General features: G+C 44.3%; 1 protein-coding gene across 5 annotated transcripts in view; it reads right to left on the bottom strand.

The window, feature by feature from the left end:
- Positions 1-22,289, bottom strand: part of NPNT (nephronectin) — a 101,068-nt gene that overhangs the window by 51,345 nt on the left and 27,434 nt on the right. For 3 of the 5 annotated variants that reach the window (XM_044302620.1, XM_044302597.1, XM_044302615.1), the window contains exon 3: positions 17,581-17,634. The exons of the other annotated variants lie outside the window; for them this stretch is intronic. In XM_044302620.1, the coding sequence (XP_044158555.1) occupies positions 17,581-17,634 (54 nt within the window). The remainder of the gene's footprint in view (positions 1-17,580; positions 17,635-22,289) is intronic. 5 annotated transcript variants of the gene reach the window in all.

Raw genomic sequence — 22,289 nt, 5'->3', positions numbered from 1 at the left:
ACTTGGCAAGATTTGCCCACTCTTCTTTGCAAAAACACTCCAAATCTGTCAGATTGCGAGGGCATCTCCTATGCACAGCTCTCTTCAGATCACCTCACAGATTTTCAATCGGATTCAGGTCTGGACTCTGGCTGGGCCATTCCAAAACTTTAATCTTCTTCTGGTGAAGCCATTCCTTGTTGATTTGGATGTATGCTTTGGGTCGTTGTCATGCTGAAAGATGAAGTTCCTCTTCATGTTCAGCTTTCTAGCAGAAGCCTGAAGGTTTTGTGCCAATATTGACTGGTATTTGGAACTGTTCATAATTCCCTCTAGATAAACTAAGGCCCCAGTTCCAGCTGCAGAAAAACAGCCCCAAAGCATGATGCTGCCACCATCATGCTTCACTGTGGGTATGGTGTTCCTTTGGTGATGTGCAGTGTTGTTTTTGCGCCAAACATATCTTTTAATATTATGTCCATGTCCAAAAAGTTCAACCTTGGTTTCATCAGACCATAACACCTTTTCCCACATGCTTCAGATGTGTTTTTGCAAAAATGCAGCCTGGCTTGGATGTTTTTCTTCGTAAGAAAGGGCTTTCTAATAGCTAGTTCTTAATGTCAGGTGTCAAGATAAGCTGTCACACTCTTTTGTGTGAACTAGTGCCAAATGATAGGAAAGACAGTGTAGCAAATCAGCAGACACGAAGTCTACTCCATTTAATATGCCAAACTATGATTTAAACACTGCCTTCTATTCTTTGACTACAAGGTGACAGAAGATTATTTTATGTTATAGAGGAATTCCATTTTTCAAGAGCCAAGATCAATTAGATATGATGGTCTGCTAAAACAATAGTAGATGTGGGGGTAAAGAATAACCTCAAGCTGTTAACTCTAGAATCCGCAAGATAAGGCTATGTTCACATCCCCGTTGTAGGCTCCGTTCAGGGCCTCCGTCACAGAATTCGTAAAAAAAAAAAAAAAACTGAGAATAAAGTCCTGTATGCAGGAGTTTTTTCTCTAAAAAAAAAAAGCGTTCTCCTGAACGGGAACCAAAAGGAACCTATTTTAGTCAATGGGGTCTGTTGCTTCAGTTATGTGCTAAATCTGGCACTTCCGTTATTCTGTTGTTCTGCTCCTATAACGGAAAAAATAAATGCTTATATGAACGAGGCCTAACGTTAAGCCCTTTTACATGGACGGATAGAGCTGGCAATGAAAGCTGCAATCACTCATTTGTTGGGTAGCCAGTAGGACATTTATACAGGCCCCTTATCAGGAATGAGGATTTGTAGGAACTTTGTTCCTGATAATTGGCCCAATCTCAGACTGTGTAAAGGGATCCTTCGGTTACTGGGGGTGAGAACCAAGGCCCTTTTACATAGGACGATAAGACTGACAACACAGTGGCAGATTAAGTGTACCACAGACCCAGGGCTGTTCATGCATTTTGGACCCTGCCATGTCTACCGTCGGCAACACCAGTTCTTATAGTTGCAATACCAGGGCTGGTGGTGAGGTGACAAAGGAACGCTCCTCTCTTTGTCAGCAATCTGCATTGATCACATTGCAAACAAAGGGCTAAACGGTAAAGATCTGAGCTTTTTCTCATCCCGGCAATTTGCGTTGGAGGAGGGATTTAAACGTTCAATGTTGAATTCCCTTGGTCCAGTATGAAAAGAAAATCTTACCAAAGAGGTTGTGCCAAAGTGGACAGGTGAGAAATGTCTGATCACTGGGCCCACTGATCACCAGAATGGTGGTCCTGAGCCTGAACGGAGTCCTGAGTTTGAATTAAGTGGCAGTTGCAGGTTAAGCATGAGTCCTGCCACTCTATTCAAAATCCTCCTAAATGGGACCCCTACTGAATGCCAGGGTCCCAAGCGGTGGTTCTGCTAGTAATCAGACATTCATTACGTGTGGAAAGGTGATAAAGGTTCAGTGTTCGTATCCATTAGTGATTTAATTATTCTTTTTATGCCCCTTCTGTATACTAATAATAAATCCAGTCGCCAAATAATACCACCATATTGTGACTGGATAATACTACCATAATGTTGCTGAACAAAAAACACTACTTGAATACCAATACTGTCAGCATATTAAGGGGATATTGCCAAATGCTGAGACTTTAAGGCCATCTGTCAGCAGATTTGTACCTATGACACTGGCTGACCTGTTCCCTGTGCACTTGGCAGCTGAAGGCATCTGTGTTGGTCCCATGTCCATATGTGCCCGCATTGCTGAGAAAGATTAAGTTTTACTATATGCAAATGAGAAACAGAGCAACAGGGGCGTTGCTGTTACACCTAGAGGCTCTGCTCTCTCTGCAACTGCCGCAGCCTCTGCCCTTTGATTGATAGGGACAGCCATTATGATGTTTTCATTGACTAGCCCTGTCAATTTATCTAAAAACATCCTAATTCTGTGTTAATTTCACAACAAATCTTTGTAAGGGTTCTGGGGTTCTGGATCTCATATAGCCCACACACTGAGATACTTTTGTATTGCTGTCTGTGGTGAGCGTGAAGAATTCATATCAAAATTACACCTGAAGGCTTGACAGCTTTCCCAAGCTTCAGGCGGCTATTACAAATGACTGGCACCAAGAAATTGTGCCTTTTGTGGGAGGCTGGACAATAGAGAGGCTCACTATTCACGGTCATGGCATCTAAGTGGTAAAGGGGTTATCCAACCCCTTATAATGACCCCCTAATGCCCGGGCACGTCATATAGATTGCACTTACCCTGCTACCCAGCACCCACGTCGCTCCTGATCCCCACACTGCTGCATCTCCTCACCGAGTGTATCAAAACATCCGGAAAAGGGGGGAAGGGGGAGCAGTCAATAGCAGGCCGTGATGGAGACGAGCCTCCCTACCATCGTGGGTGATGCTAGAGAGGCTTGTCCTGTCGCGGACTGCTATTGGCTGTCCCCTCCCCCTCCTATATGATTTGATCCGCGCGACTGAGAGATGCAGCGGTGGCCGGTGTGAGGATCAGGAATGACGCGGGTCCAGGGGTAAGTATAATCTATATGAGGTGCCCGGGCATTGGGGGGTCATTATAGGGGTTTGGTAGCCCCTTTAAGCATCCCTGACTGTATTTCCAATCATGGATACTGCTGGCGGATGTCAGCTGTGTGAGGGTGCCGTCACACTCTGTGGATTTTGTTCCAGAAAATTCCTTGACTGAAAATCTGTTCCATTCGCCTAAACCGGGCTGGCAGAAATCCATGTGCTTTCAGCCCCACTCAAACAAATGGAACTGATTTTCAGTCGCTGAATTTACTGGAACAAAATCTGGCGCCCTAACACAGACGGCACCCGCCAGCTATCAAGACACATGCTCAACTTTAATGCTGGTGCCATATCTAAACTACCATCATCATGAAGGGATTACAGATTGCATTTAAGAGTATTGGGGTAAATTATCAAACTGGTGTAAAGTAGAACTGGCTTAGTTGCCCATAGCAACCAATCAGATTCCACCTTTCATTTTCCAAAGGAGTTGTCAAAAATAAAAGGTGGAATCTGATTGGTTGCTATGGGCAACTAAGCCAGTTCTACTTTACACCAGTTTGATAAATGACCCCATATGATCCTAAAAAGTGCTGGGACAGTTGATGCATGTGCCATAGGGCCCCACTGGTCAGATATAGACCAATGGAAGGCTCAAACCTGATGTGATCAGCGCCTTACTGAATAACTGATTCTATTGTTTCTATGGCTATTTTAATAAACCATTTTACAGAGCAGCCTCAATGCCATAACTGAACTTGCTGAAAACACTCTGAAGAAAGGTATACAGCTAATTTCCATCAAATAGCACAGAGTTATAAATATAGGCCAACATGGCACAGATCCAGTCTCTAAAACAACACACACAAACGACATTTTCTGGCACCTTCCTCTCCATGACATCAAAGAGCAGCCAGTCACAGGATTAAGGCTTGAGTAGTTTGGTTTATTGTAGCCAACACCAGAAATTAATCCTGAAAGTGAATTCCTCTATACAGCACCACATTGTCTTGTTTTATTTTTAAATCGGTGTTGATTAGTTGCACAACATATCTTTATAAGGATTAGGCCTCATGACCGTTTTTTTTTGCGGTACACAAAAACGGGTTCCATAGTTCCGTGATCCGTGTCCGTTTTTTCTTCCGTGGGTCTTCCTTGATTTTTGGAGGATCCACGGACATGAAGGAAAAAGTCGTTTTGGTGTCCGCCTGGCCGTGCGGAGCCAAACGGATACGTCCTGACTTACAATGCAAGTCAATGGGGACGGTCCCGTTTGACGTTGACACAATATGGTGCAATTGCAAATGGATCCGTCCCCCATTGACTTTCAATGTAAAGTCAGGAGTCCCTATTATACCATCGGATCAGAGTTTTCTCCAATCCGATGGTATATTTTAACTTGAAGCGTCCCCATCACCATGGGAACGCCTCTATGTTAGAATATACCATCGGATTTGAGTTAGATCGTGAAACTCAGATCTGACAGTATATTCTAACACAGAGGCGTTCCCATAGTGATGGGGACGCTTCAAGTTAGACTATACTACGAACTGTGTACATGACTGCCCCCTGCTGCCTGGCAGCACCCGATCTCTTACAGGGGGCCGTCATCCGCACAATAAACCCCTCAGGTGCCGCACCTGAGGGGTTTATTGTGCGGATCATAGCCCCCTGTAAGAGATCAGGGGCTGCCAGGCAGCAGGGGGCAGACCCCCCCTCCCTCCCCAGTTTTAATTTCATTGATGGCCAGTGCGGCCCCCCCTCCCTCCTTCTATTGTATTAATTTAATTGGTGGCCAGTGTGCGGCCCCCCGGCCCCCCCCTCCCTCCCTCTACTGTATTAATTTCATTGGTGGCCAGTGAGCCCGGCCCCCCCCTCCCTCCCTCCCTCCCTCTATTGTATTAATTTCATTGGTGGCCAGTGTGCGGCCTGCCCTCTTCCCCGAACATTGGTGGCAGCGGAGAGTTACGATCGGAGTCCCAGTTTATTCGCTAGGGCTCCGATCAGTAACCATGGCAACCAGGACTGCAGTAGCAATATTAAAAGCATCATACTTACCTGCTGTGCTGTCTGTGACCGGCCGGGAGCTCCTCCTACTGGTAAGTGACAGGTCTGTGCGGCGCATTGCTTAATGATCTGTCACTTACCAGTAGGAGGAGCTCCTGGCCGGTCACAGACAGCGCAGCAGGTAAGTATGATGCTTCTAATATTGCTAAGTAACCATGGCAACCAGGACTGCAGTAGCGTCCTGGTTGCCATGGTTACCGATCGGAGCCCCAGCAATTAAACTGGGACTCCGATCGGAACTCTCCGCTGCCACCAATGATCGGGGGGTGAGGCCACTGGCCACCAATGAAATTAATACAATAGAGGGAGGGAGGGGGGGCCTTACACTGGCCACCAATTAAATGAATACAATAGAGGGAGGGAGGGGGGGCCGGGGGGAGGCCTTACACTGGCCACCAATGAAATTAATACAATAGAGGGAGGGAGGGGGGCGCACACTGGCCACCAATGAAAAATTAATACAATAGAGGGAGGGCCGCACACTGGCCACCAATGAAATTAATACAATAGAGGGAGGGAGAGGGGGCCTGGGGGGGGGGGGCCGCACTGGCCACCAATGAAATTAATACAATAGAGGGAGGGAGGGGGGCCGCACTGGCCACCAATGAAATTAATACAATAGAGGGAGGGAGGGGGGGCCGCACTGGCCACCAATGAAATTAAAACTGGGGAGGGAGGGGGGTCTGCCCCCTGCTGCCTGGCAGCACCCGATGTCTTACAGGGGGCTGTGATCCGCACAATTAACCCCTCAGGTGCCGCACCTGAGGGGTTAATTGTGCGGATCACAGCCCCCTGTAAGACATCGGGTGCTGCCAGGCAGCAGGGGGCAGTCATGTCCACAGTTCGTAGTATATTCTAACTTGAAGCGTCCCCATCACCATGGGAACGCCTCTGTGTTAGAATATACTGTCGGATCTGAGTTTTCACAAAGTGAAAACTTAGATCTGAAAAAGCTTTTATGCAGACGGATCTTCGGATCTGTCTGTATGAAAGAGGCCAAAGGACACGGATGACAATCTTGTGTGCATCCGTGTTTTTTCACTGACCCATTGACTTGAATGGGTCCGTGGACCGTTGTCCGTCCATAAAATGGGACAGGTCATATTTTTTTGACGGACAGGAAACACAGATCACGGACGCGGATGAACAACGGTGCATTTTCCGAGTTTTCAACGGACCCATTGGAAGTCAATAGGTCCGCAGAAAATGGAACAACGGACACGGATGCACACAACGGTAGTGTGCATGAGGCCTTATACTGTACTCCACACATAGCAGAAATGCTCTGGATTTTCCATCGAGTCACCCACACATTCCGCAGAAAAATATCTACCCGTAAGCTGATATGCAGTAAGATTTTAAATCAGAAAACCCAACGAGAAAAATTGTAAAATAGAGGGGGAAGCGAGGCGAAACATACGTCGAGGTTTCTAGCCCTTCTTGGTTCTAGGTCTGTATGTTTGACTCACCCAGTGCTTTTTTGTTATTATTCGGTTTATTATGTTTGGTTTATATGCCTTAATGTTGTAACAGCTGTATCCCTGCTTGACCACATCTCTATACAGTGCCTTGCAAAAGTATTCACCCCCCTCAACTTTTTTCATGTTTGTTACATTACAGCCTTAAGTTCAATGTTTTATTCTGAATTTTATGTGATGGATCAGAACACAATAGTCTAAGTTGGTGAAGTGAAATGAGAAAAATATATACATAAAACTATTGTTTAGAAATAGAAAACAGAAAATTGGCATGTGCGTATGTATTCACCCCCTTTGTTAGGAAGCCCATAAAAAGCTCTGCTGCAAACAGTTACCCTAAGAAGTCACATAATTAGTGAAATGATGTCCACCTATGTGCAATCTAAGTGTCACGTGATCTGTCATTACATATACACACCTTTTTTGAAAGGCCCCAGAGGCTGCAACACCTAAGCAAGATGCATCACTAACCAAACACTGCCATGAAGACCAAGGAACTCTCCAAACAAGTAAGAGACAATGTTGTTGAGAAGTATAAGTCAGGTTAGGTTATAGAAAAATATCCAAATCTTTGATGATCCCCAGGAGCACAATCAAATACAGTATGTCTTATTGATATAATGTAATAAAGAATGGATTTGTACTATACGTGTGGTCTTGTTGGTTTGATCAGGGGAAGATTTTAAATCAGCAGCATGTCAGTCCTTGATGTAGATTTTCACCACAGATTTCATCCAATGCATAGGATCAAATCTGCTGCAAATCCGCAAAACAAAATTTGCCGCAAATTCACAATCCATCCTATGTGCATGTACCCTGAGGCCCCTTGCAGACAAGCGTTTCCTCCCACAGCGAGTCCGCAACGCAGCTCCCGGCCTGACCTCCCAACGCTGCTGGGGGTCACATAGCATTATATTGATTTATGATGCTATGTAACCCTTACAGTTCTGGAATGTATTGGATAACACTGGCATAATGCTGCCAGTGTTATGCAACACATTCCAGAACTGTAAGGCCCCTTTCAAACGGGCAAGTTTTCCGCGCGGGTGCAATGCGTGAGGTGATCGAATTGCACCCGCACTGAATCCGGACCTATTCATTTCTATGGGGCTGTGCACGTGAGCAGTGATTTTCACACATCACTTGTGTGTTGCGTGAAAATCGCAGCATGCTCTATATTGTGCGTTTTTCACACAACGCAGGCCCTATAGAAGTGAATGGGGCTGCGTGAAAATCGATAGCATCCGCAAGCAAGTGCGGATGTGGTGTGTTTTTCACGCATGGTTGCTAGGTGACAATCGGGATGGGGACCCGATCTTTATTATTTTCCCTTATAACATGGTTATAAGGGAAAATAATAGCATTCTTAATACAGAATGCTTAGTAAAATAGGGATGGAGAGGTTAAAAAAAAAAATTAATAATAATTATATCACCTCATCCACTTGTTCGTGCAGCCGGCATCTCTTCTTTCTTCTTCTTTGATGACCTGGGAGGAAAAGGACCTTTGGTGACATCACTGCGCTCATCACATGGTCCATCACATGATCTATCACCAGACAGAAGAAAAGCCGGGCTGCGCAAACAAGTGGATGAGGTGAGTTTAATTTATTTGTTTATTATTTTTAACCCCTCCAGCCCTATTGTACTATGCATTCTGTATTAAGAATGCTATTATTTTCCCTTATAACTATGTTATAAGGGAAAATAATAAAATCTACACAACACCTAACCCAAACTTCTGTGAAGAAGTCTGGGTTCGGGTCTGGGTACCAAACATGCCAATTTTTCTCATGCGCGTGCAAAACGCATTAAAACGTTTTGCACTCGCGCTGAAAAATCGCGCATTTTCCCGCAATGCACCCGCATCCTATCCGGCCCTCACACGCGATGCCTGTGTGAAAGAGGCCTAAGGGTTACATAAATCAATATAATGGTATGTGAATCCCGTCAGTGCTGTGAGGTCAGACCGGGAGCTGCGATGCGGACTCGCTGCGCGAGGATAAGGGTACTTCCCTTTTATGGTACTGTAAAACGCTGCAAGGTTTTCTGCATACAATTCTGCGACAGAAAATTTTAACAGAATCCATTACATGTAAACATCAGGGTACATCCCCACCAGACGTCAAATACGGCAGAAAAATGTACTGTGGATTTTGCCATAAGTCTGTGGATTCACCCTCACCATTGCAAAGAGTGAAATCCACAGCGGACAATCTCAGTATAAGGGCTTATGCACACAAAACAGTGCGGCCACAAAACAGAAAAAAATAAACCTCAGATACGGAACAACGGATCCGTTAAAAACGGACAGCGAAACTACAACGGTTGTGTGCATGAGCCATAAGTTGACATGCTGTCGATTTAAAATCTGCACCACATGTCAATTTACTCTGCTGACTTTTTACACAGCATGTGGATGAAATTTCTTAAAATCTCATCCACTTTGCTGATAGAGCACAATGTTGTAGACTTGCCACATTAAAATCTGTGATGGTAAATCTGCAATGTATCTACCATATGTGAACGTGCCCTTAGGTCCCTTTCACACGAGCGAGTTTTCCGCGCGGGTGCAATGCGTGACGTGAACGCATAGCACCCGCACTGAATCCTGGCCCATTCATTTCAATGGGTCTGTGTACATAAGCGTTGTTTTTCATGCATCAGTTCTGTGTTGCGTGAAAATCGCAGCATGTTCTATATTCTGAGGTTTTTCATGCAGCCCTGGCCCCATAGAAGTGAATGGGGCTGCGTGAAAAACGCATTGCATCCGGAAGCAAGTGCGGGTGCGATGCATTTTTCACTGATGGTTGCTAAGAGATGTTGTTTGTAAACCTTCAGTTTTTATCACGTGTGTGAAAAACGCATCAAAACGCATTGAACCCGCACAGAAAAAAATTAACAACTGAACGAAATCGCAGACAAAACTGACTGAACTTGCTTGCAAAATATTGCGAGTTTCACTGAACGCACCCTGAACGCATCCGGACCTAATCCGTCACGCTCGTGTGAAAGAGGCCTTAGAGTTCTGTTTTTCTGGTACAGAGTCTGAAACCACTGAAAAATACTGAGCTAAATGATAACATTTTAGAGGTGTCTACAGACTACTGCATAATAATATTGCATGCAACAAGATCATAAGCTCCCCCTAGTGGTGGCTGCAGGCAGACAGAATTGTATCATTAAACTTCATTAACTGTATAAAGTGGAGCAAGGAACTTGGACTTCTGTAACTCAAAACAGAGCTCTTGATTATTATACTCTATATTTATAATAGAATGTTGGACCTAAGTATAAAATAGTGTTAAAAGGTGGGCATTCACTTTAACGGAGAAGAAAGATAGAAACCATAGTACTTCTAATCCCTCAGGGATCCAATCCCAATTTTGGCATGCTCCAAAACTGCACTGTCTGAACTTAGCCTACAGGTAACAAACAGAAAATGAATGTGTTTCTGAGAGAACATTGCATTCACAAATGCTATTCTTTAGGGCAGGGATCCCTAACCTGAAGCTTGTGAGCCATATGTAGCTTGCAGCTCACTTGTAATAAATGAGCCCAATGCTGGTTGGTTGAGCCTCAACTAATCAGTGCTAGTCTTTTTTTTTTCTTTTTTTTCTCAAGTGGGTCAGGCCCTCTGCCGTCAGGTCAGTGCAACACAGCATGCAGTTGGTGCTGGCTGTGTGACTCGTGGAAGCTCAGACAGGAGAAAAACTATTGCCACTGTGACATCATCAACTGTGATCACATTGATGATTTCTGCCAATTTATGGGTTAGGGCTCCCAACAATGGGTAAAATAATGTCACCCCACCACCACCCATACACTTATTAAGGGAGCTCTCCACATCACTAAACTAACTAAAGGGTCTCCTCTCTGTCACCCATACACCTGCACACTGTCAATAAGTGTGAGGGGGAGGGGTCCCTCCCGGAGTCTCTTCAGTCTTTTTAATAGGGCCGGAGCTTGAGAAGCAGGAGGCTCTCTGTGGACAGGACCTTCAAGACCCAACTCGTTTAGCTGGAGCAGAATTCAGTTCTGGCACATAGACAACAGAAGATGCATCATTTTTTTACAAAAAGTGAGGGAAAAGTGTCTGTGTGTCTTATAGTCCATTATGAAAGTAGTAATCAGCATGCAATTGGCAGGGAGTGGTGAGGGAAGAGCTGCACGGCTGTACTCACCCTCTCTGGTCTTCTTCAGGCTTCCGCTCTGCACTGTGTACTGACCAGTGATGGCCAGTTCGCATTGTTTGCCCGCGAACACATGCGGGCTGCCATCTTTTCTCACAAGTCCGGCGAGGCACAGGTAAGTCCTTACCTGTGCCGCGAGCCGGTCTGAAACAAATGCGGTCGGCGGGAGCAGGCAGTTCCGAGAACAGCCCTATGAAGGCCCCCGGCGGCTGTTCTCGGAACTGCCTGCTCCCGGTGACCGCATTTGATTTCAGACCGGCCCGCGCCGGACTTGTCAGAAAAGATGGCAGCCCGCATGTGTTTGCGGGCGAACAATGCGAACTGGCCATCACTGGTCCTGACTGCATACAGTGTACGTACAGTAGGCGCACACTATGACCTGATGCTTTGTCAGGTCACAGTGCAGCGATGGCTGGAAGAAGACCAGGGAGCAGTGTGAGTGGCAGTGTCATCCAGAGCAAGCAGGGTAAGTTCATTTACTTTTTTTAATGTCCGATCTGAGGCTGATAGGTTCTGATCTGAGGCTGATGGAAGTCTGATCTGAGGTCTGATGGGGATCTGATTTGATGGAGCTTGGGGGTCTAAGGGTGGGAAGAGGCTCATAGGCTCATAGAACTTGGGGGTTTGAGAGTCTGATCTGAGGCTGATGGAGCTCGGGGGTCTGAGGACGGTCTAATCTGAGGTCTGATAGAGCTTGGGTTCTGATTTTGGGATCTGATATGATGTCTGATAAAGAATAAGGGTCTGATTTGGGCTTCTAATGAAGATTAGGGGTCTGATCAAAAATATTTTTTCTTATTTTCCTCCAAATCCTAGGTGCATCTTATAATCCAGTGTATCTTATAGTCTGAAAAATCTGCTGCATGTGAATTCACCCATTAAGTGGTGTCACATGCAGCGGTTTTTTTTTTTAAACGCTGCAGATTTCTAGCAGTCTTCATGTTGTTGTTTTTTAGCAAAACCATAAGTGACTTCTGGCTTTGGAGCAGAAATTTGCATCAAAAAACGCAGTGGCATTCCTTAGGGTACATGTCTGAAAATTCAGCAAAAAAGTCAAATGTATTACGTGCAGTATTTGCCAAGGAAATGGCAGTGAATTTCATCCATTGCAAAGGGTGCAATCTGCAATTTGTTTCTTAAAATCTCATCCACTTTTCTGGTACTGTACAACATTGTGAATCTTTTGCATTAAAATCCGCAAAGGCAAATCCTCAGCATTTCAGTCACGTGTGGACAACGCAGAGAACTGTCATTTACAGTCAAAAGCTATCTCTTCCCAGTCCCCCCACACACATACATGGTTGGCAGAGAATGTATGTGTTTTCAGTGTGGAGAAAGCCGCTGCCAGATATCTCTTATATCCCGGTAGAAAAAAAAGATTGGCAGTGAAATTCAGCTTGTCCAATCCTCCTCTACCTGACACCATCTGTAGAAAGAGCACTGGGAATTCTCCATACACATTCAACTGTCGACTAGCCCTGCCAAAAACTGTGGGTTCGGCTGACAATAGTTTAAAGGGAATGTGTCACCGGAAAATTACTGATTAACATAAAACTTGATTTAAACAAACATTTTTTAAGAATTTTTGATCATGTTATTTTTAATTTTCCATGTCAATATCTATATTTTGAAAATATATATAAAATCCAGCGGTTTTCTTCCTGGTCACTGAGCCTAATAAATAGGCACCACTTCTTGGTCTGCACAGATCACTTTATTGCACTTATCTGCTTATCATCACAGGCAGGACTAGAATGACTAATATCACCTATATATACACAACGGTGGATCTACCATCCACAATAGGTGATATCACAGCTTATCTACTCCCTCCTGGGATGGCCGCCCCAATAACCATCTTCAGGAAATAAAATAAAATAAAAATCTACAATCAGAAAATATTAGTATAGATTAATATTAGATTAGAAAAAAAGGATGTGTTTTTTAACTGGCAGAAAACAATTTTGTTGATAAATTCCCTTTAAAGGGTATAGGGGCTTTGGTCTCACCTGCAGTGAGCTGCTTAGCAATGTAAACAATGAGGATGACGTGTTGGAAGCTGTCTTTTTAATAGTAGTTTGTATTTTGAAAAAAATACTTTACACTCTTGGACCCCGTAAGAGTACAACTAAATAAAAATGAGTAGCCCAAATTATTCCACGGTTTACAGAAAAACATGTGCTCTTCCATTTGTGGAGCCAGATTTCATCCTGGAATAAGGATATGACAACGTACAAGCTTGATGTGACATTTCAGGATATCTGGGACACATAGTACAGAGGTCACTTGTTTGCCATTTGTGGTTCAAAACTACAGTGCTGTAGTCCAGCTGTCATCAGTCCGGTTCTACTGGCACGATTACAAAGAAAAGGAGACAAAGAGGAATCTAAAGAACTATTTCTGTGCTGGAACAGATGTTTTCTCTGTGATGCAGAATGCGATTTGATAAGCTGCATTATACAGATCATAAACTGACTGATGGACGGAGATTAGCACTTTTGCGCTTCTTTTTATCTGCAGAAGTGACATCTCTCATCACGCATTCAGCACGACTGGCCACAAAACACGGATTCCATGGCCTGCCATGTCATTTTAAGCTTTCAAGTGGATTCCAGGGAGCTGCACACGTTTTTGCTTTTGCCCTAAGCACGGTATGGTTGGCGATCGGTCACATGCATTGTAAAATAGCAGAAGAAACACAGATATGCAAGTACAGAACTGGTCATGAAGCCACAAGCCCATCTACCTATCGATAATGTGAAAATGACATTTGTATGATTGGCAACCACAATATGGGGGCAGTTTAACATAACATCAAGTGTCCGTAGATACTAGAAGCTTGGTTGGATAAACTAAAAGTTTGTGCCGTCAGTATTGGCCAGGGCTGAGTGCCAATAGTTTGTGTTACTGTAAAACTGGTCACAAAAATAAAGATTTTCATCTGATAAGCAAACAGAAATAGACACATTTATTAAGACTAGAGTTTTAGACGTCGGACTTAATAAAGCGCCATCGCTGGCGGTGGATCGTCGAAGTTATGAAGAGGTGCAGGCCTCTCCATAACTTAGGAGCATCCAGCACCAATTCCAAATGTAAGACAGCTTCTGAGCTGTCTTACATTTAGACCTTTTTCTACACTTCAAACAGGCGTAGAAAATGGTGAATGAGACAGGCCTACTGTCCCCTCACCGCCCACGTCACACCCACGTGTTTAGACCTTGCGTTAGCGTGGCAAAGTCACAGATCTGCGCCTGATTTAGGTGTATTTCAGAATGATAAATGACCCCCTTTGTTTAAAACATGACAAGGGTGCGCAACCTTCTCTAGTCTGAGGGCCACACTGCCAAACTGAACCACTCCCAAGGGCCGCAAAAAGACTGGAACGACAATGTTGGATGTTTGTGACGGTCGTGTCACAGTAGGTCACATTGCAACTCCCATGCAATGCTTCACTGCATCCAAGGGGCATCACCATCTGATAAATTCTATAATATCAAAAGTATATGGCATAAATGCCTGATGGATCCCCCTTTTCCCCATATATGAGGGTCCCAAAGATGGATACACAGTACGCCAGTAGTACTTGCCTGTCCCTCCTGTGTGCTACTCATCTTTGACATGGAAACTACATGTGGGCAGCTACAGGTAGACATGCTTTTCTGTGTGTAAATAGTTGGGCCACACGGCATGGCATTGAGGGCCGTATGTGGCTCCTGGGCCACAGGTGGTGGGCTCCTGTTCTAAGATAATGGCAATAAAAATAACTGTCATATAATAATTATAGGGGATCTTTGAGAAAAATGTCCCTTTTATCTGGATACAGTGTCAATCTTGTCCGTGGGCTAGTAGTGCAGCTAAGCCTTATTCAAAAGAATGTGGCCAGGATGCAATACTACGACCCATGGGTAAGAGTGGTGCTTTGATCCTTTATTCTATCCAACGCCTTCAAATGTCACTGTAAAAAAGTCATAGTGACATATCAAGGGTTTTGATTTGTGGAAATCTGAGTCCTGAGACCTTCACCGATTGCTAGAACGAGGAGATAAAAGTCCTCATATAGCATGTTGTCTCTCCTCGCTGTAGGAGACTGACTCAACAGAAAGTCTTTGGGGAAGAGTTATTAAAACTAGTGTTAAGGAAAACTGGCATAGTTTCCCATAGCAACCAATCAGATTCCACTTTTCAGTTTTCAGAGCTCCTTTGGAAAATGAAAGATGGGATCTGATTGGTTTCTATGGGCACTAAAGTCAGTTTTTCTTTACACCAGTTTTGATAAATCTCCCCTTTTTAGGCTGTTCTGATTTGTCTCCTGACGCGAGGAGAGTGTGCTATGTGAGCGCTTCTCTATCCTCATTCTGGCATTCTCAGCACCCAGACTCCCAACTATCAAAACCTTTGATATTTTCGCTGTAATAATCAAAAGTTCTTTTACAATGCAGGTACACCTTAGGGTAGGTTCACGTCTCCATTTTACTGATCCAGCAGGCTGTTCCGGCAGTTCACCGGATCCAGCCTAGCCAGACCCTACTGACTATAACCGCATGCAGCGTTTTTTGTGCGGCTAAAACCTGACACTCATGCCAGAAAGCCGCTGGATCCCTGCTGCATCCCATTATAGCCAATGTGGTCTGGCACTGAACGGCAGTATCCTTCTAGGCTAGATCTGATGAACTCTGGCAGGCTGTTTTCTGCCAGAACAGTCTACTGGATCAGTTATACAGAGGTGTGAAACTACCCTCAAGGCTTGGTTTAAAGGATAACTGTTTTAGCATATGTTACTGCTGCAGCAGCATTATGCATAAAGCAATCTTTAGCTTCTTCACTTACCGCTGTTTTCCTTGAGGTTTCCCCTTAGTTACATCTGTTTTGAATCCTACATTATGAGGATCTTCTCAAGATGGCTCCTCTGCCAGTTCTCTGAGGCCAAAACTGCATTCCCTCAGGTCACATACAAACTTGCTGCAGCCAGCAGCTTCCTGCCAGCCAATCAGATTGGATTACTAAGAGACACACCTCCTCACTCTGAAGCCTAATGCAGGCATGCAGTGTGAAGGACCGCCTCTTTGTCTTCCTAGCCAGAGACAGATGAGCCATAACAACGTTCTTTTAAAGGAGCATTGGAAAAGGACAGGAGTCTTTAATGAAAGCTGTTATTATAAGGTAATTACACATCTTTTGGCAATCATTGACAGACTAACTCGGGTATTCATGCCTAGCTGTAATAAACTAGCAAATAAAATTAAATATGACAGTTATCCTTTAAATCAGCATTTTTAAAATTCTTTTGTTCTGCTTCTTTACAGATACTGAACAATGAAAGTAACAGAAGCGCCAGACCTGATTTATGAGGTATACAAACGGCACCTAATGGACCCCATTGACAACAATAGGGTAGGTCGGGTTTCCGTTGGTGTACGTCATTTTACTAGACAATATAGCGCAGCATCCTGCTCTATTTAGTCCATCATGCGGTTGTTGTTCGGGTTCAGAGCTGAACTTGGACATTGGAGCTACAAATGCATGGCGCAGGACAAGGGCTTTTTTTTCACTACTGGTGATGTACCGAGATTCACATGGGTATGCTAGGCGGAGACTTCCACCTAGCAGTGAGCCCAGTGACTTCCCTGGCACAAATGGGCGGCCTTTAGCGCTGCCCTAGGCTGTTTTACAGGCTAGGGCAGCACTAAAGACCACCCATTAGTGTCGGTAACATCACTGGGAACACCGCTAGGTAGAAGCCTCTGACTAGCATACTGAAAAAAGCGGGTACGTCACCGGCAGTAAACAAACAGCCCCTGTCTAGGGCAAGGGAGCATGGGAGCTAGAAATGATCCGATGCTCCACTGATACAAGCTAAATGTGTGAATGGGAGCTTATGTCCGGGTTCAGCTTTAACAAAATCTGTGACAGAGGCCCCTAACAGAGCCTTCAATGTAGATGTGAACATAACCTAAGGGTGGAATCACACATACAGCTTTGATGCAGTTTGAAGGGCATTTTTCAGAGCTAGAGCCAGGAGTAAATTCAAAAGGAATAGGGGAACATAAAGGTTGGACTTACACTTCCCCTTCCTGCTGGATTTACTTCTGACTGGGGGTCAAAAAGTGGCATCAATGCACCTAAAACTGCATCAAAAACTGCATATACTGTATGTTTTCAGCCTAAAAACAACACAGCGCTCGGTGCCCACCAATCCCTCTTGAGGCAGGAGCAGGATTCTTCCATATGACTTCATTTAACAGAGTAACAATAAAATGTGAACTAAGCGTTATAATCTGGTGGCTGATAACAGTGGGACACGTAGTAAAACACAAGGGACCTTTAGAACTGTACTCTCACTTTTAGTGCTTGGGCCACCTGTGTGACGTGAGAATACAGTTGACGTGTGACACCTTGGAATTCCAGCTATTCTGTGTCATAGGTATAATATACAGTATCCTTAGGGGACAATAAAACACTGTACACCTCCTCGGAGGCACAGGTAATATTACCAGACACCTGCATGCATATAAAGTAAAACATGCCAATTCAGACATAATAAGAAAAGACAAGACAAGGCTTAGGTCATACAGAAACACGCAACATGCAGTGACCCATTTTCAGCCCCAATTTAGCCTGCAGATCAATTTTAGGACTTTAGGAAGTGTACTTTGCACCTCATGAGTAATGGAAGTCTGGATGGAACAGTGAATGTCTTGGTGATAGGTACAATTTAAAGTAATTATACTGGTCAGTGAAAAGCATTGAAAAGGAGTAAATTTCGGATTCTATCTAGAGTCTGTTCTTCCCAGACACACACGGTATTCTGCCAAAATGATTTGTAAGAAACATGTTTAGCTAACCTTGTGTACGGCACCTTACGCTGGCTATTCTCTGCCTTAAGACGTAGTAGAAAGCTGCAAAACAAATGTCCAAAAAAGGAATTGTAGATCTTTATTTTTATTATTTTTTTGTTCCTTTTGGGTAGGCTGGACTTGGGTCTTAATCAACATGCTACATTCCGGCAGCCTTAAACACATTCAACTTTCAGAGAAAGTCTGCAAGAAGAAAAAAAAATCTGGGACAGATTTAAAATTAAAGTAATGGCACAAAACAAGATGGTTATTGTAATGCACAATGCATGCTGAAAGGTAAAAGCAGTTAGTAGCATGGTACTGTACATGGCATAGCACTGCTGCATCTCATTTCAGACAGAACCATCATGGTGCAAACTGCTGACGGTGTCTCTCTCTCCCAGGGCTGCAGACAGAACGTACTTTATTCCATTTCATGGACTTTATTTCCATACTCACAGATAAGCACCATGTAATCTCATCAGCCAAGTTAAACTGCCTCACCATTCTGGATAACAGTCGTCTGCTGAAATCAGCGAGTACCTGATCATTTCAATGGATCCTTCATAATGCACACTGGTTATACATGCTTTCCGCTTGACCAGGGGCTTTGTGTAAGGTAGGACCATATGGGCAGCCGGAGAGCCAAAAACCACACTGCTATGTGAGCAGCAGTTGTTTTTTTTTATTAAATTACAAAAAATTGAGGGTCATTCTCTTGCTCACTGTCAACAACCATTGTGTAGGTTAACTCTAAAAAACACATGCCCATTAACTATAGTAAATTTTTAACAGTCTAAGAGAAAACATCTGCAGCTCAGCTAAATCTCTGGTTCTACTCTTAAAGATCAAGACATGCTTGTCACCATGAGTGTAAAGCTAAGGCCATCTTTCACCAATATGAGCTAAAAAAGCTATTCCACCTGGTCTTGCTTCACATAATGAACAATCTGCAAGCAAGCTGGTGTAAGTAGTGCACCAAAACATATCTTCCTAACTACTTCTAAATCGCAATATAGGCCCCTCTTAAGAGAGCACATTTGTTCCCTTTCACTGGAGTGACTTCAGTAGAGAAAGCCATCTGTACACAATTTTGGTGGGACTTGCTGACCATCGAATGTTTATGGAGGCCTCTTGACTCTCTCCCAATAGCAGATGTCAAGGGAGAAAAGGATTGGGATATTAGAGTTCTACGTGCCTGATCCTTTTGTTCTCAGGGGAGATAAGTCGCCACTAGAGCTATCTGACAACAACCTACTCCCCTCTCTCCACTCAGAACATATGCATACTTCACTGCATGGGGCTACATGTGTATGGAGTGGTTGGGAAGAATAACTGTTGGCCATAGGACAATTTGAACAGGAGCTATCTAAAGAGTATGGCCACCTCAAGCTTGCCATTCACCAATGGCTGTCAGCCGAACAACTGTCAGCTAACTATCCCGTTTTCCTCCCGGCTTCCCTATATGCTTACACGTACAGCTCAGCCGAACATGTTTGTGTATGCTATGGGGAGAGCAGAGAAAGCTGCTGCCAGACATTTTATCTGCCATGAGAACAAAAGGATTGGTTGAAAACAGTGGCATACTAAGGAGGGAGGGGGGGAGGTCCGCCACGGGTGTCCGGCTCTCAGAGGGTGCCAGAGTCCAGAAGAGATGAGCACTTTCATCAATATAGATGGAAGCGCTCATTGCTGGAGCGCAGGGAGCTGGGTCCTGTCACTCACCGCTCAGCTCCCCACAGAGGGGGCACAATGGGCATTTCTACTCTGGAGGGGGCAAAATGGACATTTCTACTCTGGAGGGGGCACAATGGACATTTCTACTCTAGAGGGGGCACAATTAACATTTTTACTCTGGAGGGGGCACAATGGGCATTTCTACTCTGGAGGGGGCACAATGGGCATTTCTACTCTGGAGGGGGCACAATGGGCATTGGTAATGTGAAGGGGCACAATGGGCATTTCTACTATGGAGGGGGTACAATGGGTATTTCTACTCTGGAGGAGGCACAGAGGGCAGTGCTAATGTGAAGCGGGCACAATGGGCATTTCTACTTTGTAGGGAGCACAGTGCACACAGGGCATTACTACTATGATGGGGGCACAGAGGGCATTATTACTGTGAAGGGGGCACAATGGGCATTACTAGTACAAAGGGCATTACTACTATTAAGGGGGCACAATGGGAATTTCTATTATGGAGGGGGCACAGAGGGTATTATTACTGTGAAGGGGGCACAATTGGGATTATTACTGTGAAAGGGGCACAACGTGGGCATTACAACTGTGAAGGGGCACATATAGGGCATTACTACTGTGAAAGAGGAACAGAGAGGGCATAACTACTGTGAGGGGGGCACAATGAGGGCATAACTACTGTGAAGGGGGCACAATGAAGGTACTTTAAGGGGGCAGAATGTGGGCATAATTACTGTTAGCAGGCACATATCTGTACAAAACTACTATGAAGGTTGTACAATGAGGGCAATACTACTGTGAGGGGGTACAATTTTGGAAGTATTTGGGGGGGGGGGGGTTGTCAGAGAAAAGACCCGCCCCAGGAGCCAAACAACCTAGGCACGCTACTGGTTGAAAATATTCATTTTGTCTGATCCTTGTCTCCCTTGATATCATCTGTTGGGAGAGAATCGGGTGCTGAAGACAGGGAAGGCGGTGCTGAAGACAGGGAAGGCGGCGCTGAAGACAGGGAAGGCGGCACTGGGCACCTCTCCTGTATTAACAGACCTCTCCTTGGGCACCTTAAGTAAATGATTGACAGGTTATAAAAACCTGTTTTTTGGGGCAAATAGAGCCACAGTGAGGTTTAGTAAGGCCAGCTTAGGATTCTTCTTATTAGTCTGGACATGAGGATATGTTTAGGTTAGAGGGGTTAAATCTGATGACAGAATCCCTTTAACCACCAGACTTGGGAACTGATATAAAATGTCTCACAATGTATATGCTGTATAGACATCAATGCCACTCGTGACCAGAGCCTTCAATCAATTGTTCTGACCATCATATAGTCTATAATGTATAAACTGGAAGGGTTGTTTTAGGGCATATGGATGTCACAGAGAGGATAGTAGGGTTTACCCTCTGTTAGCCAGAGCTGAGAGGTGCTCACAGAGTCCCCTAATCTGACAGAACCATTCTGTCAATGTTAGATGGTTGACCACTTATCTATGAACGGCTCAAGTTCCCCTAGCGATGTCTGCTGATTACCATGAGTGTCTGTAGCCAGATCTGCAACTATCAGCTTATCACCAAGCCAGCTTAAAGGCTATGTACACCTTTGGAGGAAATTTTTATTTACAATTTCGTTTTACAAATTTTTGGCTAAAAATCATATTTTCAATTGGCCTTTATTAAAAATATTGAGCCATTAGGTCACAAAGGGTTAACTGTTTTTCTAGCTGTGTGACTGGTACTTTCACTTTGTGCTGGTCATCTAATAAACCTTATCTATAAACTACTAAGAGGTCATAAATACTTCTTTAAGCCACATTCTTATCAGTAAGATAAGGTCCGATGGTGATCCGGCCGCGATCTGGAAAAATACCGTTGCACACAGCCTTATAACAGGCGCCACATCAGGTCTTTACAGATCACTTTACTGCAGTTACCTGATTATCTTTACAGGAAGGTTAAAGGCAGGTTTAGACGCTCCGATCCAACAGCTGATTGTCAGGAAGCATGTGATCCTTCCCGACAGTTGGCTGTTCGTTCAGTGAAGGAGACTGCTGCGGATCTACATCACAGTATGAGGACGAGGAATTGCCATTGCGATCGCTCATCCTCATAGAGCTGGACTGTTTCTGGGCAGAAGACCACTGTTTAGACAGCACAATCTGCTGACCAGAAACGATGATTGATGTGCTTGCATGAATGACAGGATCACCCGATGAATGAGCATTTTGCGGCACATTAAAATGGGCATATTGTCGGGAATGAGTGTTCATAGGAACGTTCGTTCCCGATAAGCTGCCCAACAATCAGGACATGTAAATCCACTTTTAGAATGGCATCACCTCTAGGTATAAATAACACAGGATCCACCATTCACAATAGGTGATTGGCAGAGCTTATCTATTCTTTCCTTGTTCAATGACCTCTGCACAGGTCACAGAGCATGCCTAGAAAATGCTCCCATAGAAGTCAATCAAGTTCCCATTCAGTCCATTGTGCCTATGCCTATTAAATATTTTCTAAATGTTGTTAAGAACAGCTCAGATGTCAAAATGTTGGTGACACATTCCCTTTAAGACAAGAGAGATCAGAAAATGTAGTGGACATTCTTGAAAAGTCCACTTTCCTGAGGACCAGCAATCATCAATTCAATTCTAAGGTTACGACTACACATCGCACAAACAATGGTGTCCTCCTTCTATAGTTCACAGGATCACAGTTTCGGCCACATTTTAACACAAATTTAAAAGGAGTCTGTCACCTCCAAAATCTGTTTCAAAGTAAAGGGTAGGTGCCCTGAAACATAATCTTACGTTTCTTGTGAAAATATGGACCTCTAATCCTGAAAAATGCTTCTTTTTATTTTTTTGCAGATAAGGTTTTCGCTGCACTGAAGACAAGGCAACTCCCTTTATTGCACCTGGCTTCCCCTGCGTCATCGCTATCGGCTTTTAAATCTCAGCAAGTGTCAATTAAACAAAAAGGAGAAGCACTGGACGACGTTATGGAGAAACCATGGTGCACCAAAC

Source organism: Bufo gargarizans, chromosome 1 (assembly GCF_014858855.1).
Source record: "Bufo gargarizans isolate SCDJY-AF-19 chromosome 1, ASM1485885v1, whole genome shotgun sequence".
Classification (NCBI taxonomy): Eukaryota; Metazoa; Chordata; class Amphibia; order Anura; family Bufonidae; genus Bufo; species Bufo gargarizans.
Note: the sequence above shows the minus strand (reverse complement) of the source record. Positions and strands in the feature narration are given on the sequence as shown.